The following is a 23,841-nucleotide window of genomic DNA, read 5'->3' on the forward strand; positions in this document are numbered from 1 at the left end:
GGCATATTGTAATACACTGCGTTAATATACTGAAACTATGTTGTAATCTATATTTGGAACGTCAATAACTTTCAGTGACATTCTCTGCAGCACTAAACAAAACGCTTGTTTATTTTGTGGGAAATGCTCGTTTTTTTTAATATGTTGACTACAACCTGTCTAATTTATATTATTCCGTTATATATGGACTCGTTGGTGTATATATAGTATGGTGAATATTTTATTTATACATGACCACAGTGTGGAACAAATATAAAACACAAAAATATAACAAAAGATGGTTAGCCTAAAATGCGTAACATCACAAACGAACTAACAAAGACTATAATATTAGATACTTAAAACATACACATTATCATCATAGAAAAAGTAAACGTTATTACAAGCAACGAATTGTAGATTACGGTTAAGAAATGCCATTCTCAATCATACTAAGTTAAACAATCATTAAACAGGTGCACACGTTATTGTTTTGGTTGTTTTTGCATTTCTTCTTTAATTTGTCGATCAAGCTCACTAATAATGCGGTCACTACGATTATAGACGCCTGTGCGTAATAATGTGTCTCTTTCTTCTATCAATCGCGAAACACGCTCGTTAATCTCCTCGCATTTTAACAGTTTTTGATCAGGTTCAATTGCAATGGATGCTTTTATACCAGAGTCGTTCTTAAGTAGTTGAAGTTCCTTTTGAATTTCGTTTATTTTTTGTTGATCGTTTTGCATTTCTTTCTTTTCATCCGCTGCAAGATATTGTAGCCTTAGTGCTTCTAATTCCTGCTGTTGTTGCTTAAGGTTAGCCATTGCATGCTCCTGTTCTCTCTTTTTCATCATAGCCAGCTCTTTCAATGCTCTACCCCACTGTTGCTTGTAGTGGAGTTTTGACTTGGTAATAGACTCTAGTTTTCGATCAACTTCGGCTTTCTCCATTCGAATAAGGTTAAGTTCAGCTTCCACTCTTACTTCAGGGCGGGAACTTAACTGGTTTTTGTATTCATGAAACTGTGCCATCAACTCCGTATACTTCTGCTCTATGTCGTTAATTTGTTTAAGAAGTTTCTTGTTTTGTTCTTCAGCAACATTCCTCCTCTCCCTCTCTAGTTGCACCTGATGAATACAGTCGTCCTTCATCCTCTTTGTTGCTTCCTTTGCCTCCGTTACGACTCGTTCTTTTTCTCGTTCCATATCAACGCGAATGTGAGAAAGTTCTTGCTCAGTCGCTGCAACTTGCATTTCCCGCTTTTCTAAGTTTGCATTGGTTTGCGAAAGTCGGTTTTCTAACTGTTGATATTCAGCTATACGTTTGGCAATGAGCATTTCTCTTTCTTTATCCCGCTTTTTAAACTCTTCCGTGAGTACTTTTATTTGCTGGGTTTCCAACTCATTCATTCTCTTCATAAATTTTTCCTGTTCCTGTGATTTCCATAATTCAAGTTGGATTGCGGCTTTGTACTCGTTGCTTTCTCTTGGATTTTCAGGCTCAGGTTTCTCCTTTAGGTTTGGTTTCGGAATATTTTGTTGATCAGAGGCCTGGGAAGACTGCTTCTGTTGTGGGCGAATGATATTCTGGTCTAGCACTTGACCAAGATCCTCAAATGTTGCAATAAGGTTGAGATCAGCAATTCGCTTTTTGGTGTTGGTTAGAACAGGAATAGCTCCTCTTCGAGTTTGTCGAATTCCTTGCACTTTGTTTCCATTCTGATTGATTTGAATTTTAACCTTTTCTGTAGTAAGAAGCTCACTCAAGGTTAGGATGGATGTTCCAAGCAAAACATCATCAGTCTCCTTATCTCGGTGCCATAATTCAAGTGTGATAGGTAAACTTCGAAATGTTCCAGTGAGCAGCTTATGTGTACAAGCAAAGTCAAACACACATAATGAGCGAGGAACTATAACATCTGAATTCTTGAAAACTTGGACAGGTCCAGTCATTACAGGTGCAAAACTGCCAAAGAATGGATATGAATATTTTACGAACACATTACAAGCATGTGGCAGAGCTAAAACAGAGATGGTTTTGATATCAAGTGAAAACCGAAAATGTTGGGTTGGACCCGGAATGTCTGTATGTGTTTCTGTTGTAGCCAAGCTGTTGTCTTCAACTGTAAGCATCTGTGGGGGTGGAGGAGTGGATTGTGGATCTTTAGCAGCAGTGCTTTGATGCGATCGTTCGGAATGAATGCTTGCAGCATCATCATCAGTGTCAACTTGTGCTGTGGATGCTGCGTTACCACCGATATCAGGTTCTACAGCAACCGTGTTCTGATCCTTAACTGGTTCATCATTGGGAGCAGCTTCTGGGGACTTTTCTTTTCTTGGTGTTTCCAAAATTGTGTCACTGGGAGCAGGACGCGGTTCCTGGTTAATTGGAACATCTTCACGCCTTAAAGAGACATTCACGCTAACTCTAGGCTGTACAACGTTTGGTTCCAATGATTTATCTGGCGGACTTAATGGAAAGACTCCATCAATAACAATTGGTGAGGAACCCAGCATGGATAAGTTCTTGTTACTTAAGAAACTTGCAAATGAAACTGAGGTGGAACCAAGGAGCTGATCAACACAGCATAAGTGAACTTGTAGTGCAGAATTTTTGCTGAAATAAGCCTTCATGTGGTCAATGGTTGAACGAATTCTTATTGATGCCCGCTCTGGTGTGATTTCAGGTGAAAAAATATTGTGAAACACATCATTGGTTATATCACTGTCAAACAGTGAGTAGTAAAAAAAGTAACCAGGATTAATCCCTGGTAACTGTTTATTACCAGGAATTAACTGCTCCAGATTAAAAGCAGATCCAAGGGTTACTGAGAGAACGTAGATTACAGATTGTGGACCTCTATGACCAATTTGAAAGCAGCCTTCTTCCTCATCCAAAACCGGAGTCACATTATCCACAACATTAATTGGTACAGTGCGCGCAGGTGCTTCCTGTGCTTTAAATGGAGCTTGTTTTGGTTCATCAGCCTCCAGTATCATTGATATTTTAACAGAGGGTTTTGGCCGAGAGTACTTAGTGTTTAGCAGCGTGTACCATTTTTCAGCTTGTGCCTTTAATTGTGCCCCTCTGAGATCCAGTACAATGTAGCCAACGTTTTCTCTTGTATCAGTAGCAAGATCAATGGCAAAGCATTGCAGCTTGATAGGTGTTCTATGCATTCTATGCTGGTGCAGTGATTTCTTATCCATTTCCCATGCCAGTTCGGTTGTGAAGCTCGGCGAGTCAGAGTGGCTGACAGGGTCTGTAGCTAGAAGTTCACCATCAAACTTGCATTCGATTACTATGTTGTGCTTTGGACGACTGGGAAAGTTACGTCCTTCTAGCACCGAAACAACAACGAGATAGCCTTCCTTTTGCATTGTTTAGTAAAAATACTTAAGCGTATAGAATTTAAATGCACTCTTAGCAAGTAAACATCTGCATACACAAATCAGCAAGTTAAAACTCTGCACCTAAAAATAGACATATAATTAAAGCGTATAGACGTAAACACCATCTACCTTATCAACAGCAAATCTCTTTTATTTTGAAGCGCGAAAATAAAATCGAACGGTTCCCTCGTAACCGCTCGTCCATGACGTAACACTCCCCTAACAGCTAACAAAAATTTTAAGCAACATTCTGTTTTAAACATTAACGAAAATGAATTATAGGTTTTAAAAGCTTTAAAATTCTGTCATTTAAAATATAGAAACTTTTCTGTTATAAAATTGATTACAAGCATTATAAACCGATAAACATATAATCAAAATTTCACAGTATGCTATTTCGATGGTATTAAGCATTGTTTGATCACAAACCCAGCATTTAAAAAATTTTGTCTTTATTTTCCACTAAGCTTAAATGACTTTTAGTCTCCGTTATTTCTAGATTTCAGCTGAAATAAAAACATGCAAGGCGCGTCCACAGCGTCAAACTTACATCACCATCCTGCCACAGTACAATCGCAGCTAAGGAGCGGAGTAGCCATAACTTCGGTTTCACAATGCGTGGAGGAATTGATTGCCAACAGTATCGATGCCAATGCAAAAACTATCGGCATTTTCGTTGACCTGAAAAAGTACTATGTTCAAGTGACCGACAATGGCTGTGGCTTTAGCAAATATAATCTGTTCAAATCAGGTAAGTTAGCTGGTATTTTATCACTTTTAAAATGTAACACTCACTTTTTTGGTGACAAGCTCGTAGGTACGCAACCAGCAAATGCCCGGACAGTGAAAATTTCAAATTTAATCTGGCTCATTACGGCTACCGTGGCGAGGCGTTAGCGAGCATGGCGGAGCTCTCCTCGAACGTCAGCATTATCACTTGCATGAAAGGAGACGGTTCACCTTATTCGAAAACTATATCTTCGTTTGGTACGAAGCATAGTGATATTCAAACCCACGTTGCCACTAAGCAGCAACAAGGATCAACTGTGACAGTAAGCGGTCTTTTCTCCAACATGCCTGTCAGACGCAAATACATGGACGATGATATTGAAGCTGAACAAATTCGCAAAACTGTCTGCAATTTAGCTCTTTCAAATCTGGAGGTTACATTCACGTTAAATGTGTTAGAATCGGCGCATACTTTGAGACTTAGCCGAACCACTGATCCGCTTATCAGGTCTTCATTGAAATGTTTGTGTAACGGACGCAATCATCTTGCTAACAACGTTTCGTTTAGGTTGAACACTATTCATGATTCAGTTGCAAGTCAAAACTTTCAAACCATTTCAACTACTAATGGGAAACTGCATATTGATGCTTACTTAAGTGAGACTGGTCATCGCAACAAATCCATACAATACGTTTATGTTAACAGGCGGTTAGTGCTAAAGGTCGGAAATCATTTTTTGTATCGGAAAAAAATATATTGAAAACGTGTTAATATTTAGACCAAAATTCACAAACTATTGTCCGAATTGACAAACCAGAGCCAACGTGACGATTCTGATGTCAAAGGAATTATCTCATCACCTGCCTACGTCATTTACCTGAAGTATAAAGAAAGTAATACTTTTTATTCTTTTTGTTTTTACACATTTCTATTTTTTATAGATGCCCCTATAAATGGTATGACATTTCACTTGCACCTGGCAAAACCATGGTTGAGTTCCGAAACTGGAATTTTATTTTGTCAGCGGTTCGAAAACTTTTTTGTAAAGCGAAAAACATTCCTTGGATCAGCGTTGAAACTCCCGCTAACTTTAAAAGCGAATCAATGGATATAAACACAGCTACAGATCTCGTGTGTGTGATGGGTCGTGCCGTCGGTACAACACGACCATGTGACTTCACGAATGCAAAATCAACGTCGCCAAATGGAAATACGACTCAAAATTGTCCATTTACCGAGCAAGATCAAAATAAACACACCGAATTGCCGAAAGGTTTGTTACAATATAAGACTATTTTGACTACAAGTTTTCCAACGAAGTGCCTCTGTAAATGTCCACACCTTGTTTGGTTATCTATACTTTAATCACGCTTTTAATACGATAACATCCATTATATACTATATCCCTCTCATAGACTGGGTTACCATGTTCAGTCAAAACCTTGGACGTACGGTATTTTTCAACACTAAAACTGGGTGCTCATCACTAACTAAGCCAACCTTAGCTCGGTCGACAGAAATCAACTTAAACAAACGTGGTAAAAAATGTACTGCTGTGTACTCCTAACAACATATAAGTAAGTTCGAAACATTTTTTTAGGTATTGGCCTGAACAAAGTACTGGTTCCCATTTCAAAAACGCCTCGGTTATCAGCAAACTTGTTGCAATCTACACAAAAAACAGTTAAGTAAGTTTCCAAAAACCCTGCAGCAGTTCAAATCTAATGTATATATATTTTAAATATAGAAAGCCGATGCCAAGTGTTCGAGTCGATAACGTTACCGTATTTCGACCACAGGTAGAAAAATTATTAAAACAAAATTAAGTTGGAACAAATTATACTATACTTTCCATTTAATGCAGCAACAGAACACAACAGCGCACCCAACATTTTTTCAAGGTATTTACACAGAAGTAAAGTTGACAAAAGAGGTCTTAACGAAATTGAAGGTATTAGTTTACTGTATTGAACCTCGTAATTACAATTACCTTTACTTTAAAACCAGGTAATTGGTCAATTTGGGAACAAGTTTATTGCATGTTCTGTTGGCTGCACCACTGATTCACGTGGTATGCTACTACTGGTTGATCAACACGCTGCCCATGAAAGAGTTCGTTTGGAATCTTTTATCTCCGGTAACTCGTAATGTCGTTGTTATAAGAAACATATCATTTTATTGCTAAAATCAGTAAATTGCTTCCCCTTACAAATGAGACCAAATTTACGACCAAGTAAAGAGAAACGAGCGCGCATGTCTATTTAAGTAACTTATGGTATATGCCAAAGCCACTTAAGTAGCAGTTAAATATCAATTTCCCTTATTTTATAAGATGCCTATGAATCAAGCAAGCGAATAAATCTGAAGACATCTAAACTTGAAAGCAAAGTTGAGATTAATCTGACCAAAACGCAAACAGCAGCTGTACGTAACCACCCAGAAGTCTTCTACACGTGCGGACTGCGATTTGACTCCGATTTGAATACAGAAGATGGTCTGAATATAATCATCGTGAAACATGCCAGTAACATAAACGATTGTCGTTTACATTTCAGATCTAGTAACGGTTAACAGCATTCCTTCTCTGCTTACCACTTCTGGCACTTTAAAAGAGACGATTGAGAATTTGATTGAAGAGAGAACACAAGTGAGAAATGACTGTTTTTGTTACATACATAGTAGGGTGGGGGAAGATGGGACACCTTTTCATTCTATTTTCTCCTCGCATATCGTAGTAAACAAAGCACATTTAAAGCATTATAAAACCATATCCCCACGAGTCCACGACTCTCATAAACCGCTGTTAACTGTTTAAAATACGATCACGATATTTGGATATTATGTGCTACAGATGTCCCATCTTCCCCCACGCTACTATATATAATAGATTAGCCCATACGTAATATTATATATCACTTTACAGGCATTGTATGTAAACCGTGGGGTTAGCGACAGCATGTCCCCTGTATTATTTCAACTATTGTGTTCCAAGGCATGTCATGGTGAGTATTGATGTGGGCAGTTGGTAGGCCTACACATGTCACTATACGTTTTTTTCCAAAGGCGCAATACGATTCGGTGACCCACTCGCACTGGAACAGTGTACTGAGCTGCTTACGGCGCTGTCCAAATGCGATTTTCCCTTTCAGTGTGCGCATGGTAGACCTTCTGTTATGCCGCTGTTGGATTTGAATACACTTAAGACTAAAAAGAAAAGATTAAACTTGAAAGCACTTAGTGAAATACAAAATACAGTTTAATTTTTTTATTGTGTGTATAAATAAGCTAACATTCAAGTCTGGGTTTATCTAATGCGAAGTGCATGCTGCCAAAGCATTGTGAAGTTAAAAACAGACGAAATACTGCATTATTATTGAAAGACAGAGTCGCTTTCCTCGGCACGTGTTTCTTCCGCTCGGTAGAGAATTGGCTGAAAACAAAGGTAAATTAAAACACTAATTAAACACATGTAATTTCATCTTACCATCGTCTCTTCGTCCTTAAACAGAACTTTGCGTAAAAGGCACACCACTGGTGCATACGCAAACAGTACAATAGCCATGCCCCACATTAGCCATTTAAACCCCCCGAGTGTAATAACACCGCCCGATATCAGAGGCCCTGTAAGTATAAGCGGCATAATAAACGACACACAAGTTATTTGGCCCCTTCGGTTGTAACAAAGGCTAGGATATTATGACAACCGAAAAGACAGAAGGTAGCAGTAAAAAAACTTTTTTGGGCATCAGAAGGTATATCTGAACAAATATATATATACAGTAGGGTGGAGGAAGATGGGACATCTTTTAACTCTATTTTCTCGTCCCGTTTAGTAGTAAACAAAGAACATTCAAAGATTTATAAAACTATATCCTCGCGACTTCCACAGACCGTTGTTAATTGTTTAAAACACGATCGGGCACGGCCCTACTATATCATATAAGTATAATATTACATCTGGTTAACACAACGTTACTTTTCTATAGATAGTGTGCATAAAACAAACGTGACTTCAATGGTTAAACACACGGTTAGCTTACCTAATATAAAAGCCATGCAGAATGAAATATCAGCGATCGCATACACACTTCCATAGACCGGTTTGTGCCTTGTGTCAACCAGAAAAGCCATTACAGGTAAAAGAGAATCGACAAAACCAACACCAGTTCCCAGAACAATACCAGGTCCAATTATTTCCGGAACTCTGACAATATTGTCTTCGCATTTATAACCCATAAACTAACTTTTATTCCCAATAAACTTTTAAATGTTTTAGCAGAAATGATTTGTTTATAAATTCAAGTCTCTAAAATTGTGACTCACATGCGAACAAATGGATAGGCGATGGCACCGATGGTGCAGCAGTAAAATCCAGCAAGACAGAATATCCATCGAGCAACCTTATGTCCAAATTGTGCGACCAAATTAATTGTTATTAAGTATGAGATACTTATCGGTAGAAAAGCCACTCCTGTAAAAACATATAAGTGACTTACACAAAGTCACAAACTACTGTTGTGGCGTTTACATTCCTCAATTATTAGTACGCGCCAACGTACGCGCGGGGGCGTCTGAAGGTTGCGCCTTTTTCTTCCGGCAAGTTTGATTATCGGATTAATTTACTTCAACTGTTTTTGGGCAGTTCTATGCTTATGTGTGTGTTCGGTGATGTTGTTTAAGAGTGGTACAGTTCAGATTGTGCAGCCAAGTTGAGATGGTATACTATTATTGAAATATTGAGTATTTCAGAGTGCAACATCAATCTTTTGCGCTCCTGTATACATTGCCGCATGTACAGTGTTTTGTACATTGCCGTGCCTATGTATGGCGTTTCAGTGTACTTTAATAAAAGTAAAATCGGTAACACACAATAAGAATTTTCCTTTTGTTGCTGTAAAGTTTACATTGCTCGCGATTTATTTTTACTATTATACGTCAATCCCCGATAAAGTATAGGCTACGAAGGTTGTTTTTATGCTTTCTTTGTTATGTAACAATCACAGCACGTTATTTTTTTCAACTATTTTGCCTGTTCTTTTTGCGTATCGGACTTCTTTAAATGGTGTTGCTTTCATATCTGCGTTAATCCTGCATATTTATCGTGACATATACTTGTGAGCGACACATGTGTGTTCCGTAGAATACGGGGTCGATTTTAATTTCCATTAATACAGATATGACGATATTACATTAGCCCATATTGGCGCAGCAGTTAGCAATATAAGTTTTAGTATAAAGTTGGCACGTACGCTGCATTTAAATACGCAGACTCATACCTAATTCCCATTTGGTTGGGCACATAGTTTTAATCATCCAGATTGGCTGCCCGGCCTCTACTATCCCAATGACTGAATTTCCAACGGCAATGCTGATTGCAACAACTAAGATGTATGGGTCTTTCAATAGTGTATATATCGGCGTGCCGCTTTCTTCCTGGTATGAAAGTAGTTTGAGCAACACGTTAAAGTATCATTAAAAATGTGATGGTATTATTTACAACATTTATAAATGAGTGTCTTATTTGCAGATTAAGAGTTTGCATGTAGGATGTATAACACTGGTCTATCGCTAGTCATACTTACTAAAGGTTTTCGAAATACTTTCATTTTTCGAGTTGTAAGTTGCAGCGCCACCAGAATCAAAGACAGTATGGCGAGTATTATGAAAACCCATTCTTTACCGGCGAGCTGGTAGATAATGCTAGCAAAAGTAGGACCAGCTGAGATGCAACATAGAGCAAGTAAAGCGTAAGTTGCGATTATTAAAGTTTATAAATTACTGCTTACTTAAGACACCCAAAGCTAAGCCACCCAGTGCAATACCAATGGCTCGTCCCCTCTCGGTGTTATCAGAATAGCGGTCTGCCAACCAGGCCATTCCTGCAGTCGCAGCACAAGCTGATCCCACACCTTGAATAGCTCTTGCCAATAAAAGCACTCCGTACTCCTGGCCGAATGCAAAGACTGAAAATATGTATAGTTAGGGACAGTTTACGAGGTGTTGTTAACTAAATTGTCAAAGTTTGACGTACGTAGCGCAGATGAAGTCATTATCAAGTACCCCACAAGCATTGGTACATCAAAACCAATTCGGTCTGTAATCGGACCGACGGCTAAATTGGTCACTGTTTGAACAATTGGTTTAGAAGCAAATAGTATTCCAATATAGATAGGTTCTTTCGCAAGATATTTTTCTTCGGGTAGATGACTGCATGGAGTTGTATAATTCAGAAATACTTGAGTTGTCGTTGGAAACGTTGTTTTAGAAGTTGTTAACGTTTCTTTCATAGCTGCCTCGACCTCATGGACGTGGCGTTTATAGAAGTACTCCGGTAAAATTGGTACTAAAAACCCAAAAAAAAGGAATTTATTTTTTTGTTACAGATAAGATTATTACAAAATAGATTGCCAAAAACAACACGATTGGTACAAACCATTCTTACAAGCATTTTAGCCACACCTCTTACTTACCCACCGCAGTCAAAAGCATATTATCGACCATCAAACTAGCGTAAACAATGACAACCGCGAAGACCTTTGACTCTGTAAATTCCTTTAATTTCTCGATGCAACTCGTACATGTCATATCGCAATACTATGTTGTATCAATGACTGTCTAAAATTCTCGACGAACAGCACCCCGTTAAAATTATACTGAAAATCCATGTTTACATCCTGGTGTTATTCTACGTCGGTTCTTTGCCATGATTTCCATTTACGTCAAACGCAGCTGTAAAGCGAGGAGACAGGGTGTGTATAAATCGCGTTTGCATCGATCGCCAAAATATTATCAATGAGCGTTTGATTTGTATGTACAAGCGGCATGGGTCGAAATAGGTTAGATTGCGCCTATTTACTCTTTATTTCTATGTTTTCAATACGCGAACGTATAAACTTATATGGACTAAAATGACCGCCTTTTGTCCAACAATTTTAGTTATTATTTTACTCAATTGATGTTTTTTAATTACCACCCTATATACGTTAATTATTTACGACATATTTTTCTTACTCTCCGCTTCCTTAAAATATGATATGGTACAAAATGTGGTGGGCTAGTAGATCCTGGGTAGGCTTTGAACTAGCAAGGTCAATATTTTAAGTTCCTTCGTTTTTTATTACCTTTGTTTGTTGCGTTCCTATATTTGATTCCGTTCATTGACGTTAGGTTATTTCTTAGGTTATCATACGCGGATAAATATTTATAAATATAAAGTATTACAGACGAAAGGTGTTGCATACATCATAACTTAAATTTTTTTTTGCCGAAGCATAGTGGTGCAATCGTTTTTTATTATTGTTTGTTGTTATTGGCTCGTTTGACTGTATATGTTTTTATCGTGTACGCGACAGTAGACGTATTAAAGCCCTGCAATAAACCGTGGCTGTTTTCGAGCGTTTACAGTCTTGTTGTAAAATCTGTTTCTTTCGTCTTTGCCTTTGTTTGCTAATACAGCAGCTTTGGTTGGCAGAACTAAACAATAATATAGATTCTTTATACGCGACTATATTTTTTCGTATCGACAAAATATTAAAATGGCTTAGAAAAAGCTTTAAATACACTTCAGCGCCCATGAATGTTAATATTGTGCACTCTAATTGGTGTTATTACTTTTGTTTGTTGAACTTCCTTCGACCGTGTTCTCTGTATCTTCATGTTTCGTTAAAAGTGGCTGTAAAATTCGTAACTATAAATCATGGATAGACCAAATACGTAACTGCAACGTACGGAAAATCCATTTTTAAATAAAATCGAATGTATTTTACCGTAGTTTCTTCGTCTTTGACGTTGACTTTTTTTAGTAAGGAAATAACTGGTGCGTATAAAAATAAGACTATACCGACTCCCCACATCACCCATCTAAATCCAAATTTAGCCATCACAGCTCCCGATATTAAAGGACCTGTAAACATATGGAGTCATTTACTATATACAAATAATCCCTATACTTCACGTGCATAGATAAATTTTGTATAAAGAATGGTCACCTAATGTTAAACAAAGCGAAAATGACATATCAGCAATTGCATAAACGCTTCCGTATACTGATTTGTGCCTTGTGTCGACTAGAAACGCCAGCACTGGAAGTAAGCCATCGATTAAACCAATGCCAATGCCAATTAAACAACCAGGTCCTATCACTTCGGGTACCCTGTGAGTAAAACATAAGTTAAACATTTATATAAAATTATGTTAATTTTAAGGTATAACCGGTTACTTACGTGCGTGCAAATGGATAAATAACGGCTCCAGTCACTTGCAAATAGAATCCAACCAAACAAAGTATCCACCTTGCCACTTTATGGCCCCAGAGAGCTACACAGTACGTTGTTATAAGGTACATACCACTGATTGGGAGAAATGCAACCCCTAAAATGTGAGTTAACCCGTTATTTTCTTTATTTTAAAACTGAAACGAGAAGTTGGTGTAAGGCTGTAAGCCAAATATGTTTTGCAACCTACCCAATTCCCACTTGGTTGGGCACATAGTTTTGAGCATCCACGTTGGTTGCCCCGTTTCTAATGCTGAAATTGTACATGTTCCGGCGCTCAGTGAAATGGCTATTACGAGTATGTAAGGATCTTTTAGCAATGTAAAAATCGATGCGCCCATTTCATCCTAAAACAATATATAGGTAAAATATAAGAATTACAAAGAGTGCAGGCTTGGTTTATGTGTGAAAATAGTAAAAAAGGTACACACTTACTGGTTCTCTCTTAGATATTTTAATTCTTCTTATTGTCAGCTGAGCAACCATTAATAATAGAGCCATTATGGCTATGATAATAAACACATATTCCTTTCCAACATATTCATAAATCAAACTCCCATACGTCGGTCCAACTAAAAATAGAATGAGCATTACTCCACGCTTAGTTGTTATGAAACAGTTATAAACCACGTACTTAGTACACCAAGCGCGAAACCACCAAACGACATGCCAATGGCCCAACCTCGTTCAACCTTTTCTGTGTATGTGTCTGCTACCCAACTTAGACCGGCAGTCGCTGTAGCGGCCGAACCAATACCTTGAATAGCCCTCGCCACCAACAAAAATGCGAACGACTTGCCGAAAGCGAACACTGAATTGCCTGTGTTATACAATGTGTTTTTCAAAAAGTGGTTAACTTACTTAATGCGGACGTTGCCATTACAATATAACCAGCAAGTAGTGGAACATCAAAACCAATCTTTTCAGTGATAGGTCCAACAGCAAAGTTAGTCAACACTTGTACGAGTGGTTTTGCGGATAATAGAATGCCCATGTAAAGTGATTGTTGGCTTGACACTGCTTTATGATGCGGACATTGATGCGACAGTGTCTTCGTGTGATTTGTTACTTGATGCGTTTGAGATCCTGTTAGTATTGTTTCCGTTTTGCCAGTCGTGAAGTTTAAGTGCATTTGAGAGAAATACTCTGGTAGAACTGGAACTAAAACAAGATTGTTTTGCTTTAAATGTAGATATAAATTTGTGATCGTTTTTAAAGATAGCATATATATATAGTGGAATATGGTTAAACGGGTCCCCAAACAAATATTGACCAATATTTCCAAACTATACAACCGTTTTTAGAGATATGACGAATTCCTGGTTTCAAAACTTAGACATCAGGCTTTAACAAAACTTACCAACGGCTGTAAGCAACATACTGTCGATCAGTAGGCTTACATATACGATCGCTATGACTATCGTCTTAGATTTGTGACATGGCTCGATATTTTCACTGCAGCTTAAACAACCCATAGAGTACTAAGTTGTATAAACTCTTGAATGATTGCTATTAATTACTACTGTTGGTCTTTCTCTGTTTCTGTTTGTAAACAAAAATTCACTGTACGTGCAGTTGCGGTTCTATTTTAAAACAATTGAATCCAATATCCAAATCCTACGGTCTACGCTATCCTGAAACTGTAATTTCCTTTCTGCTTCTGTTGCTGCAACTCTAGGGCGGCTGCGGTTCAATTCTGTCTTCCCGGAAACAATCTTAGAGTTCACCAACCAGATGGTACGCCCAATCATTAAAAGATGATTTTCTGACGTATAGTTTTTATAGCATTTCGTAAATTATAACTCGAGTTTGTAGCTATAATTTTTTTACACTTACCAAGTTAAAAAATATGAATTTGTGTATCTTGAAAAAAAAGGAAGCAATTAAAATTATTCAAGGGAAGTTAACAGTGGTTGTGCCTGTGTCATGTGGTACTAATGGGGGAAGATGGGACACTTAAGCACATATTGCCAAATATTTCCAAAATCAAATTAGATGACGGTTTTGGGGTAATACCACGAATTAGTACCATCATTCCTTTATTAATTGACAACAATTTAATAAAGTATAATAAAACACACGAGGAGTTATTAAGCGATCCGCACAACAGGTAACATTTTACAAAATCAAAAACACACAGGCTAGGTGGGACAGTTTAAAATCATTGCTAATTTTGATTAACAAGTGTATTTAAAAATATTATTTTAAGCGAACGATTAAGCGAATAACTTGACTAAAGTTCACGATTGCCGGCATGCCGTCCCGTGTAGCCTTTGTACTACACTGGTTCAGCAGGCTGAATGGTTGCTATATAGCTGTTCCCAATGGCAAACGTTTGCCTCTTTCGCACTTACAGCGCGGATACAATACAATACAGTTAGACACTGTCGTAACTTTTATTTCGACATACTTACCCGCCAGCAGAGTGACAAACATTCAAGCAAGACAAAATAGTCGAACGTACTATTCAGTGTTCACGTCTGATGAAGTATACTAGTATAATATACCCAGGTTGTAAGTCATGCATATATAGCCTTATTATGTCTCTATATGACTTATGCACTTTCGAAAAAAATCACAAGAGCTTATCGTTTAGAAAAGGGCATTTTAATTAGGTAGCCTTTACCATTAATTATTATGTTGTTCCTTTTTTGTTACCACGCCATTAGGTATTGTTTACATACAGATTGTTTTCTTTTGCTTTTGGAACAATCTTTCGGCTATAAAAAAGCATACTAACGAAAACAGAAGAAACCCAATAACAACGTAAATCTTCTCATACACGCATAGACTCGTGCTCCACGCTGTGCCAGCTACAATTCCTAGATTCGTGATACAGTTTTTAACACTAAAAGCGACGACCTCAGTGCCTTGAAAATAGTGTGCCGTCAAACCTAATATGAAACGAAATTATTACCTTATAACAACCGAATGCTTATAGTCTATCTTTATTAAACGTATTTATAAATCTTTACCTTTAAGCATATTGTTCAGAATTCCTTGTCCAAATCCAAGGAAAGCACCAAGCAAGTATATGACCCATGTATTGTTGGGGTGGGGTTGCCAAAAGTTACTACATAAGAATGTACCTAAGTGCCAACACGTAACCACTATTGCATATTTCGTTCTTCCAAGTCGATATAGAACGTGACCCCCAAAAGTTGTTCCGGATATGGTAAAAGCTCCAAGAACCCCAGTTGCCAATCCCAGCTAAAGTAGACAATTTTTAATTTAGCAACTTGTGATATAGACTTAAAAATGCGTATTTCGGTCAGAATATTGGAACAGTTTGTGCTAGAAGTGAACTGACTAGTGCTAGAAGCAAACCTGTTTTTACAATATGAACCACAACAGTCAACAGCACAACTTATGAATTGGTTGATCTTACAAGTCTTAATTTAAGAAATAATATATATAGGAGAAATATGTAAATATTGGCTCATTCTCACCTTTTCGACACCAATGGAACAAGATACAAACGCTCTTGTATATTCGGTTATTTCGTAAGCATAGTACAATCCATTGTAGAAAATATAAGGTGCAATAAACAGATGTAATGGCGATATCACGTGTCGAAACGTGCCCTTTAACTCCACTTTCACTTTTGTTAAAACCCGATTGGTCTTCGTTGGTGATTGTGTTGCGCTGTTTTCTAAGTAAACGCAAAATTTATTTATAGTAAACAAACAAAACAATCAACTTACCCTTTTTTATCGAAGACGTTGTTGTCGGAAGAATCGATTCGCCTCGCGTTTGGTCCTCTTTAACTGACGCCTCTGGGAGAAATATGGCCTGTAAACAAATAAAAAGCAATGCGCAGATCGTGAATAAGGAGAGCAGAAAGTAAATGCTCGTTTTACTTGGATGGAATTTCTCCAAGTCGTCCTCGCTGAAGTCGTAGATATAGTCCGCCTGTAATGAAATATGGAATCAACCATTAATTGCTACCTTCTTTGTACACTGCTTCGAAACATGCATGCGACAAGCTTCTCAAACAAATCCTTATTCATACTAAACATATACCTGGCAATCTTGCGACCCACAAAACGCCAAAGGGTTCTTTATTTCAAGAGTTGCATTTGGTACAATCCATGGCATCGTAGCATCGTGAGAGATGGCGGCTGATTTAGAATATTGCGTTGATGACACAACGAAACTTGCATTGATGGCACTGCCATTGGATGGTTTAACACCTTGGTTTTGCAACCCGAGCAAAACTGCGGCGTCTATTCCACTTCCTAATAGCTAAAAATAAAACCTTGCAATATTCAATTTGCCAAAAACTTTCTTTACAAAGGAATATCTGGAGGATGTTGTGTAAGTGGGTCCGCTGACACCCTCTACGTTTAACAAGGAATTAAAGTAAAGTGTTTCTCTGAAACGCTAAATAATGCACTCAAAAACTTACTTCCCCACAAAAAAGCATGCTGTAATAAATTCCAAAGTATCGATAAATCAAAGCTTCTTGCGATCGGCCACTGTCTTCGTTGCGTCGCGTTTCTTTTTCCCATTGCTTCTTCGCAAGGAAAGTAACATAACATGACCCACCGGCCCACATGCCACTTTCTGTGATACCGTGTACCACTGCCGCAGGAATAAGGGTGTACCAACCTGATGAAAAAACACAATACAAATATCATAGATGTTTCTCTTAAATTAACTGAACAGTTTTCGTACTTGGGTAAAAGTTGGATGCAATGTAAGCAACAAATCCAAGTTCACCAAGTATAATAGCGAACTTTGGTCCCAGGAAATCAATGACGATAGGCAAAAGAAAAATGCAGGAAAACGAAGAGACGATGAAAACGATCATAACGCTGGTGGTGCCGAGGCCGCCTTCTATGTTGATACTGCTTTCTAACCCAATCACGCCTGTTCGTGAGTTTTGTGATTAGTTATTAATTTATTAATAAATTTATTAATTACTAATAAATAAGCCCTAATATTCGTCTCTTGGATTAATACAATATGAAGAAACGCGTGTTATCCATAATAAAATGACGATGTACATTGTCGAGGTTTTAAACAGAGGATGCGAGAACGAACATACTTAGCGAAGTTAAATATAGCAGGCTGGGGCAAGATGGGACACCTTTAACACGTAATATCCTTATCGTTTTTCTTTATCGTTTATTTCTTTGAATGTCCTTTGTTTACTACCAAATAGGCCATAGGGCGAGAAAATAGAATAAAAAGGTGCCCCGTCTTCCTTTACCCTACTTTTTTTAGAGGAAAAGTTAAACTGATAAGGTAAAGTGAAAATTATTTTAAAAAAGTAATAATCTACGTTGCATGAACGTGGGACTTACCGCTGTACGAACCGTAAATAAACATTGCCGTTAACCCAAGTATGTACAGGTAACGAGACATTGATCTTTCTCTGGTCTCTGGCTTACAGTCTGAATTTTCGGACACTGTAAGAAAAATGAAATTCAAAATAACTAGTTAACACTTTCAACCAACTGGATTACCTGCTGCATCGCAATTCATGACACTGCTTTCATCCATTGCTTTACCTCCTATTTTTAAATCTCTTGCTGACAAAGTGATAATAAACATACGAGCCTTTAGTGACCACTGGTGCTTGACCTATAAAGTTTTAAACTAAAAAGGTCATATAAATATTTGGTTCTACCGCCGCCTGATAGGCGAATACTTTTCAATACCTTTCTGAAAGTAATTCTTTCTACAAGCAGTGACTAGGATTTCACAACAAATGAAGCGTTGGTATCGGGAATGCATTATAAAAGCATTTCTCTTCTTCGACTCAAAAAAATCATAATCACAACAAACTATTACAGGCCAGATGGTTCCATGTATACAATACTGAATTTTCTTGATCTTTGACATTCACCTTTGACACCCCCCGATTTAAACTTATAACTAAGGTGTTTGTGTTCCCGATAATAAGGGTTCTATAAACAAGAAACAAAAAAAAATAATCACTCTATGGTTAAGTACTAACCCTGTACTGTACTAATATAATTGCTAACAACTCTGCAGGTGAAAGACCCTCATGGCCATTTTAATAATTTACATAAGTTATTGCTGCGTGCGAAAAATATAAACCCCTGCACGCTGCAGTAGGGTGTGTTCTACTTTTATCGCGCTGCAATTGTTTTTGCGTTTTTATTAATTAGGCGGCCTCTGTTTCACAAATAAACATCAATATTCTTTATATGCAACAATGCCATTTTCTTAGAAAAACTCTACCGCGTATATGGGTAAAATGACTTTTAGTACCGGGGTAAGATGGGCCCAGTTAGCTCATGTTATTCTATACATCCTAATCATGTTTTTATCAATTAACAACGACCTCTAGAGTCGTGGGTTATATATAGTTATGTTAAAATTGTAATAAGCGAATAAAAACACAGAACATCTTACCCCAAACTACTGTATGAACAAAAACACTTGGATATAGTATTCTATCACACTAAAATGTTAATATTATACACTTTAATTGGTGGTATTATTTGTGTTTGTTTTACCGTCTTCGACCATGTTCTTTCCATCTTCTTTCAAAAGAGGCTGTAACATTTTTAATTATATACAATTAACCAAAGTACGTGCAGGTGTTAACATATGTAAAACCTGAAACATATCTTACCGTCTCTTCTTCGTCTTTAACGTTCACTTTACTTAGCACGGAAATAATTGGGGCGTATGAAAAAAATATAAAACCGATTCCCCACATCGCCCACTTAAATCCAACTTTAGCCATCACAGCTCCCGCTATTAAAGGACCTATAGGGAATCAACTACTTTATACAGCTTATTCCTTTTAATGCACGAGTTGTTCTATAAAAGAGCTGTTACCTATTACATAAGAAAGTGAAAATGCTATATCAGCAATTGCATAAACGCTTCCATATACTGGTTTGTGCCTTGTGTCGACCAGAAACGCTAACACTGGAAGCAAGCTATCGGTAAAACTAATGCCGATGCCAATTAAAATACCAGGTCCTATCACTTCGGGTACCCTGTATAAAACAGGCAAAAGGTTACTCAATATTTTATTAAAATGTTAGAATTTTGTTTTACTAAATGGTAGCCTATTTCTGTTAACTTACGTGCGTGCAAATGGGTAAATAACGAGTCCAACCACTTGCAAATAAAATCCAACCAAACAAAGCATCCATCTCGCCACTTTGTGGCCCCAGAGAGCTACGCCGTATGTTACTATAAAGTATATGCCACTGATTGGAAGAAAAGCAACCCCTAAAATATAGTCGTTACTTTTTGTAATTTTAAAACTTAAAGGTTAAATTCGTTTAGGCAAAGCATAATTTACACCTACCCAATTCCAACTTGGTTGGGCACATAGTTTTAAGCATCCACGTTGGTTGCACCGCCTCAAGGGCTGTTATTGAAGATATTCCGACGCACAAGGAAATAGCTACCACAAGAATGTAAGGATCTTTAAACAATTTAAAAATCGATGCGCCCATTTCATTCTAAAACAATATAAACTATACGTAGGTACAGTATAGTTAAAACAGTTTTGCAGGTTTTCCAGTAAAAGAAGCAACGCACTTACTGGTGGCCTTCTAAATATTCTAATTTCTCGTGTTGTCAACCGGACAACTATTAATAATAGAGTCATTACGGCTAAGATAATGAACACATATTCCTTTCCAACATATTGGTAAATCAAACTCCCATACGTCGGTCCAACTGGAAATAGAAATGTTATTATTCCCCGCTTACTTGTCATCCAATTAAAACCACTTACCTAATACACCAAGCGCGAGACCACCAAACGACATGCCAATGGCCCAACCTCGTTCAACCTTTTCTGTGTATGTGTCAGCTACCCAACTTAGACCGGCAGTCGCTGTAGCGGCCGAACCAATACCTTGAATAGCCCTCGCCACCAACAAAAATACGAACGACTTGCCGAAAGCGAACACTGAATGAAATTGCTTATGTAACTACATTCTTAAAGAGTGGTTAACTTACTTAGTGAAGACGCTGCCATTACAATATAACCGACAAGTAGTGGAACATCGAATCCAATCTTATCGGTAATAGGTCCAACAGCAAAGTTAGCCAATACTTGTACGAGTGGCTTCGCAGATAGTAGAATGCCCATGTAAAATGATTGTTGGCTTGACACTCCTTTACGATGCGGACATTGATGCGACAGTGTCTTCGTGTAATTTGTTACAAGCAGCACATGGTGCGTTGTTTCCGTTTTGCCAGTCGTGGAGTTGAATTGCATTTGGAAGAAATACGCTGGTAGAACTGGAACTAAAACAAGGTTTCGCTTTTAATAACGTTTGTTTACCACTGTAAAATGTGCTAGGTTCAATGCGGGATTCCCTGTGGTAACGCAACAGTGATTATGAACTTGTAGTCACAGTGAAGCTTACAGCATGCAGGCAGGCTCTGCAATTAGCTGTTAAGGCAACGCCCGGATCATACTCCATTATTACGTAACACTATTAAATGGGACGATAAAGAGTATATAGAAAAGACCTACCCCAGCAACCCTGCCCCAACCTACTGTATGACAATTAAGCATGTCATGTGCATAGAAAAACTTACCAACGGCTGTTAGCAACATATTGTCGACCATTAAGCCTGCATACACGATTGCTATGACCATCTTTTTAGATTTGAGACATGCCACGAGTTTCAAGCTGCGGATTGAACAACCCATAGTCAAGCTTGAACAACCCGACACTAAGTTGTTGTTTTTATATTTTCAGATTAGATTTCTATGTTACTATATTTCCCTGTTCGCAAGAAAAACGTAAAACATTGTTCCTGCAGTTACAGAGCTTAAATCTGTTTAACAATATATCAGTGGCTCATCTGGTATAAAAACGTATAGTGTATTTCCAACGTTTCGTCTGCCATACGGCAAGACTTCATCAGGGAATGAAGTTGTTAGACACAATATATTGTTTATACTATGCCTGGTAGCAGAAGTAACAGAATGCTTAAATCTATTATTGGAATACTGCGTTATACCATAGTGTGCTAAAGTGATAGTATACTAACTTCAGTATACTATGGCTATACCGAAAGCCAAATGACAACTGACAACTGCCATTTGAGAAATGGCATATATGTCTGCATCGGAGCTTTCCGACTTCCTGGAATCGCATTTCGAGAAAACTGCCGCATTCTTAAATATTAAAACAAGAGTTATAAATAACCAGTAAGCTTATGCGAATACCTTCCGTAGTTTTAAATTCCTCACCAAAGCGAATCACCATAGTGTTACATATATATAAGGTAGCTTGGTCCGATGCGCTTCTTTTACGGCCAATCGCAAAACTTTTATACACTCTAGACACAACCCTCTCATATGCACTGCCCGCTAAATACCACACTCTTATATATACCACCTGCTAGAAAGAAATATTCAGTCTATCAATACAAGTACAACGAATCTCTTACAGTAAAACGACCTTTTGCAAAACGCAGTAGGCTGCAACGAGAATTGATTTTACACACCCAAAGCCACGAGGATGAAAACGCGCAGTGTGCGGCAGGAGACACACATCAGCGACCAGCAGGCCAGGAACAGGGAACATGGGAGCATGTAAACAAAGAGTCGGGGTATAACGAATGCTTCTTCTTCAAGAATATATATATATATAAACTTGTAAAACGTCAACTTTGGTATGTTTTAATTTTTAAATGAACATTGAACATAGTCTTACTGCTACCTGCTGTACCATTTTCTTTATAAAAAGTCAGTTGTTCGTGTTGTACATTGGGTTTGAAAAAATGCTGAGTTAGCATATTCTGGTATGTAGCTAGGTTCAATTTACATTTTCATCTTAAAAAGAAGCATTCATTATACCAAGTCCAAAATTTGATGGTACTTTTAGGTCACGTTTGAGCATCTCTATCAATGCACTTTTTTTCGTTGATATGCCCCTTTAAACACTGGGATAGCTAACCACTTTGCCACAGCGAGCCAAATATGATTATAATGCCTTCTTTTATATTACTGTGGGAAAGATGAGCACATTTAGTACATAACATTCTATATTTCTTAAAACCTTATTTTTACAATTAATAACGATCGTGGTTTCGGTATAAAGTTGTGAAGACACAACCCTATAGTTTTGGTCACAAAATTCTATAGATATTATTGATTGTAATCAGTGATTTCTGTGGACTTTGATAGCAACATGAAAAATTTCACCCCCGCAACCACCAAATAAAAAATGCTTGGATATATACTAGCACGCTTAAATGTCAATATTGTAAACTTTAATTGTCGTTATCATTTGTGTTTGCTGTACCACGAACGACTGTGTTCTCTATTTCTTCAACTTCTTTCAAAAGTGGCTGTAACATTCGTAATTATAAATCAGAATAGAACAAATTCGCGGAGGTATCAACGTAAAACATTCTTGTTTTATTAAAAGCAAGGATATCTTACCGTAGCTTCCTCATCTTTAACGGTCACTTTACTTAGCACGGAAATAATTGGAGCGTATAAAAAAAATATAATGCCGATTCCCCACATCACCCATTTAAATCCAACTTTGGCCATCACAGCTCCCGCTATTAAAGGCCCTATAAACATATGGGTAATCAATTACAATATACAGATAGTTCCTTTACCGCATTGATAGTTTAACCATCCGTTACCTAATGCGTAAGAAAACGAAAATGATATATCAGCAATTGCACAAACGCTTCCGTATATTGGTTTGTGTCTTGTGTCGACCAAAAAAGCCAGCACCGGAAGTAAGCCATCGATAAAACTAATGCCAATGCCAATTAAACAACCAGGTCCTACTACTTCGGGTACCCTGTTTAAAGCATGCGTTTGTTTAGTGATTCGAAAAATAGTTTGAAATTTTGTTTTATACTTAAAGGTATTTCTTGTAACTTACGTGCGTACAAATGGATAAATAACGAGTCCAACTACTTGCAAATAGAACCCAATCAAACAAAGTATCCACCTTGCCACTTTGTGGCCCATAAACGCTATGCCGTATGTTGTAATGAGGTACATGCCAGTAATTGGAAGAAATGAAAGCCCTAAAAATTAATTTGTTACCCGTTATTTGTGTCACTACTAAGCCCAAAATATGATCTGGTGAAAGCAAAAAAAATAATATGCCCCTTACCTAAATCCAACTTGGTTGGGCACATAGTTTTAAGCATCCACGTTGGTTGCGCCGTCTCCAGGGCTGTTATTGAAGATGTTCCAGCGGTTAACGAAATAGCTACCACAAGAATATAGGGATCTTTAAGCAATGTAAAAATGGATGAACCCATTTCATCCTAAAATAATATAAAAACACCACGTAGATAAAACTACAGTTAAAATAAATTGTGAAGGTTTTGTTTAAAGAGTCTGGACCACGCTTATACAAGTTGGTTTTAATTGAAAATTTACACTTAATAAATACTATCTGTGGTATTTTTTTGTGAAAAAAAGTATTTAGTTTGCCCAAAAAAACGTTTAAAGAGACCAAAAAATTCGCCT

The 23,841-nt window shown here is 37.6% G+C and overlaps 7 protein-coding genes across 10 annotated transcripts in view; 1 reads left to right on the top strand and 6 right to left on the bottom strand.

The window, feature by feature from the left end:
• Positions 1-202: 202 nt before the first annotated feature.
• Positions 203-3,419, bottom strand: LOC100178293 (centrosomal protein of 120 kDa). Its single transcript, XM_002125850.4, has one exon. The coding sequence runs from the start codon at positions 3,357-3,359 to the stop codon at positions 465-467; it is 2,895 nt and encodes a 964-aa protein (XP_002125886.1). The 5' UTR covers positions 3,360-3,419; the 3' UTR covers positions 203-464.
• Positions 3,420-3,428: 9 nt separating this feature from the next.
• On the top strand, positions 3,429-7,382 carry LOC100175979 (DNA mismatch repair protein Mlh3-like). 2 transcript variants are annotated; one of them, XM_026834017.1, is made up of 14 exons: positions 3,429-4,122; positions 4,182-4,608; positions 4,669-4,822; positions 4,880-4,983; positions 5,043-5,374; positions 5,517-5,639; positions 5,702-5,789; positions 5,849-5,900; positions 5,966-6,052; positions 6,109-6,238; positions 6,434-6,595; positions 6,657-6,748; positions 7,025-7,103; positions 7,165-7,382. In XM_026834017.1, exons 1-14 carry the CDS (start codon positions 3,891-3,893, stop codon positions 7,359-7,361), a joined length of 2,259 nt encoding a protein of 752 aa, XP_026689818.1. In that variant the 5' UTR covers positions 3,429-3,890; the 3' UTR covers positions 7,362-7,382. The 2 variants fall into 2 exon arrangements, with proteins under 2 accessions (XP_026689818.1, XP_026689817.1); XM_026834016.1 differs by having other exon boundaries at positions 4,182-4,822.
• LOC100186175 (synaptic vesicular amine transporter-like) lies at positions 7,354-11,861 on the bottom strand. The gene is made up of 9 exons (XM_018811503.2): positions 10,572-11,861; positions 10,133-10,444; positions 9,888-10,064; positions 9,684-9,820; positions 9,378-9,534; positions 8,425-8,572; positions 8,142-8,305; positions 7,586-7,722; positions 7,354-7,531 (listed from the first exon to the last, which is right to left on the bottom strand). Exons 1-9 carry the CDS (start codon positions 10,684-10,686, stop codon positions 7,472-7,474), a joined length of 1,407 nt encoding a protein of 468 aa, XP_018667048.1. The 5' UTR covers positions 10,687-11,861; the 3' UTR covers positions 7,354-7,471.
• Positions 11,555-14,270, bottom strand: LOC104265666 (synaptic vesicular amine transporter-like). The gene is made up of 9 exons (XM_009860177.3): positions 13,735-14,270; positions 13,236-13,535; positions 13,009-13,185; positions 12,810-12,946; positions 12,565-12,721; positions 12,324-12,471; positions 12,090-12,253; positions 11,868-12,004; positions 11,555-11,773 (listed from the first exon to the last, which is right to left on the bottom strand). Exons 1-9 carry the CDS (start codon positions 13,847-13,849, stop codon positions 11,696-11,698), a joined length of 1,413 nt encoding a protein of 470 aa, XP_009858479.1. The 5' UTR covers positions 13,850-14,270; the 3' UTR covers positions 11,555-11,695.
• Positions 14,271-14,962: 692 nt separating this feature from the next.
• On the bottom strand, positions 14,963-18,797 carry LOC113474157 (protein unc-93 homolog A-like). Of its 3 annotated transcripts, XM_026834018.1 has the most exons (9): positions 17,846-18,789; positions 17,684-17,788; positions 17,052-17,246; positions 16,783-16,985; positions 16,398-16,619; positions 16,079-16,286; positions 15,824-16,026; positions 15,350-15,584; positions 14,963-15,268 (listed from the first exon to the last, which is right to left on the bottom strand). In XM_026834018.1, exons 1-9 carry the CDS (start codon positions 17,931-17,933, stop codon positions 15,051-15,053), a joined length of 1,677 nt encoding a protein of 558 aa, XP_026689819.1. In that variant the 5' UTR covers positions 17,934-18,789; the 3' UTR covers positions 14,963-15,050. The 3 variants fall into 3 exon arrangements, 2 of the variants coding, with proteins under 2 accessions (XP_026689819.1, XP_026689820.1); XM_026834019.1 differs by lacking the exon at positions 16,398-16,619 and having other exon boundaries at positions 16,079-16,166; positions 17,846-18,791; XR_003395812.1 differs by lacking the exons at positions 14,963-15,268; positions 15,350-15,584 and having other exon boundaries at positions 15,965-16,026; positions 16,079-16,166; positions 16,235-16,286; positions 17,846-18,797.
• A 15-nt stretch (positions 18,798-18,812) lies between these two features.
• On the bottom strand, positions 18,813-21,143 carry LOC113474158 (synaptic vesicular amine transporter-like). The gene is made up of 9 exons (XM_026834020.1): positions 20,925-21,143; positions 20,337-20,627; positions 20,110-20,286; positions 19,915-20,051; positions 19,675-19,831; positions 19,448-19,595; positions 19,194-19,357; positions 18,985-19,121; positions 18,813-18,905 (listed from the first exon to the last, which is right to left on the bottom strand). The coding sequence occupies exons 1-9, from the start codon at positions 21,037-21,039 to the stop codon at positions 18,834-18,836; spliced, it is 1,398 nt and encodes a 465-aa protein (XP_026689821.1). The 5' UTR covers positions 21,040-21,143; the 3' UTR covers positions 18,813-18,833.
• An 897-nt stretch (positions 21,144-22,040) lies between these two features.
• Positions 22,041-23,841, bottom strand: part of LOC104265667 (synaptic vesicular amine transporter-like) — a 3,791-nt gene continuing 1,990 nt past the window's right edge. Inside the window, exons 4-8 of the mRNA XM_009860179.2 lie at positions 23,480-23,636; positions 23,243-23,390; positions 22,995-23,158; positions 22,783-22,919; positions 22,041-22,688 (exon numbers count right to left, since the gene is read on the bottom strand). Of these exons, the coding sequence (XP_009858481.2) occupies positions 22,611-22,688; positions 22,783-22,919; positions 22,995-23,158; positions 23,243-23,390; positions 23,480-23,636 (684 nt within the window). The 3' untranslated portion in view covers positions 22,041-22,610. The remainder of the gene's footprint in view (positions 22,689-22,782; positions 22,920-22,994; positions 23,159-23,242; positions 23,391-23,479; positions 23,637-23,841) is intronic.

The sequence above is a fragment of the Ciona intestinalis genome, chromosome 4 (genome assembly GCF_000224145.3).
Source record: "Ciona intestinalis chromosome 4, KH, whole genome shotgun sequence".
In the NCBI taxonomy this organism is placed as follows: Eukaryota; Metazoa; Chordata; class Ascidiacea; order Phlebobranchia; family Cionidae; genus Ciona; species Ciona intestinalis.

What these genes read in the sequence shown, in the direction of transcription:
- LOC100178293 (XM_002125850.4), bottom strand. Translation starts at nt 3,359, where the DNA reads ATGCAAAAGGAAGGCTATCTCGTTGTTGTTTCGGTGCTAGAAGGACGT.
- LOC100175979 (XM_026834016.1), top strand. Translation starts at nt 3,891, where the DNA reads ATGCAAGGCGCGTCCACAGCGTCAAACTTACATCACCATCCTGCCACA. An exon ending in AGGTCTTAACGAAATTGAAG is followed by an intron (nt 6,053 to 6,108) that starts GTATTAGTTTAC and finishes CTTTAAAACCAG; the next exon opens with GTAATTGGTCAATTTGGGAA. An exon ending in TGATTGAAGAGAGAACACAA is followed by an intron (nt 6,749 to 7,024) that starts GTGAGAAATGAC and finishes ATCACTTTACAG; the next exon opens with GCATTGTATGTAAACCGTGG.
- LOC100186175 (XM_018811503.2), bottom strand. Translation starts at nt 10,686, where the DNA reads ATGACATGTACGAGTTGCATCGAGAAATTAAAGGAATTTACAGAGTCA. An exon ending in TATGCTTTTGACTGCGGTGG is followed by an intron (nt 10,445 to 10,571) that starts GTAAGTAAGAGG and finishes TTGGGTTTTTAG; the next exon opens with TACCAATTTTACCGGAGTAC. An exon ending in TTAAGGACGAAGAGACGATG is followed by an intron (nt 7,532 to 7,585) that starts GTAAGATGAAAT and finishes CTTTGTTTTCAG; the next exon opens with CCAATTCTCTACCGAGCGGA.
- LOC104265666 (XM_009860177.3), bottom strand. Translation starts at nt 13,849, where the DNA reads ATGGGTTGTTTAAGCTGCAGTGAAAATATCGAGCCATGTCACAAATCT. An exon ending in AATGGCAACGTCCGCATTAA is followed by an intron (nt 13,186 to 13,235) that starts GTAAGTTAACCA and finishes CAGGCAATTCAG; the next exon opens with TGTTCGCTTTCGGCAAGTCG. An exon ending in CCCAACCAAGTGGGAATTGG is followed by an intron (nt 12,472 to 12,564) that starts GTAGGTTGCAAA and finishes CTCACATTTTAG; the next exon opens with GGGTTGCATTTCTCCCAATC.
- LOC113474157 (XM_026834018.1), bottom strand. Translation starts at nt 17,933, where the DNA reads ATGTTTATTATCACTTTGTCAGCAAGAGATTTAAAAATAGGAGGTAAA. An exon ending in TATTTACGGTTCGTACAGCG is followed by an intron (nt 17,247 to 17,683) that starts GTAAGTCCCACG and finishes ACTCACGAACAG; the next exon opens with GCGTGATTGGGTTAGAAAGC. An exon ending in TCTGAACAATATGCTTAAAG is followed by an intron (nt 15,269 to 15,349) that starts GTAAAGATTTAT and finishes GTTTCATATTAG; the next exon opens with GTTTGACGGCACACTATTTT.
- LOC113474158 (XM_026834020.1), bottom strand. Translation starts at nt 21,039, where the DNA reads ATGGGTTGTTCAATCCGCAGCTTGAAACTCGTGGCATGTCTCAAATCT. An exon ending in GAATATTTAGAAGGCCACCA is followed by an intron (nt 19,832 to 19,914) that starts GTAAGTGCGTTG and finishes ATATTGTTTTAG; the next exon opens with AATGAAATGGGCGCATCGAT. An exon ending in TTCACTTTCTTATGTAATAG is followed by an intron (nt 19,122 to 19,193) that starts GTAACAGCTCTT and finishes GATTCCCTATAG; the next exon opens with GTCCTTTAATAGCGGGAGCT.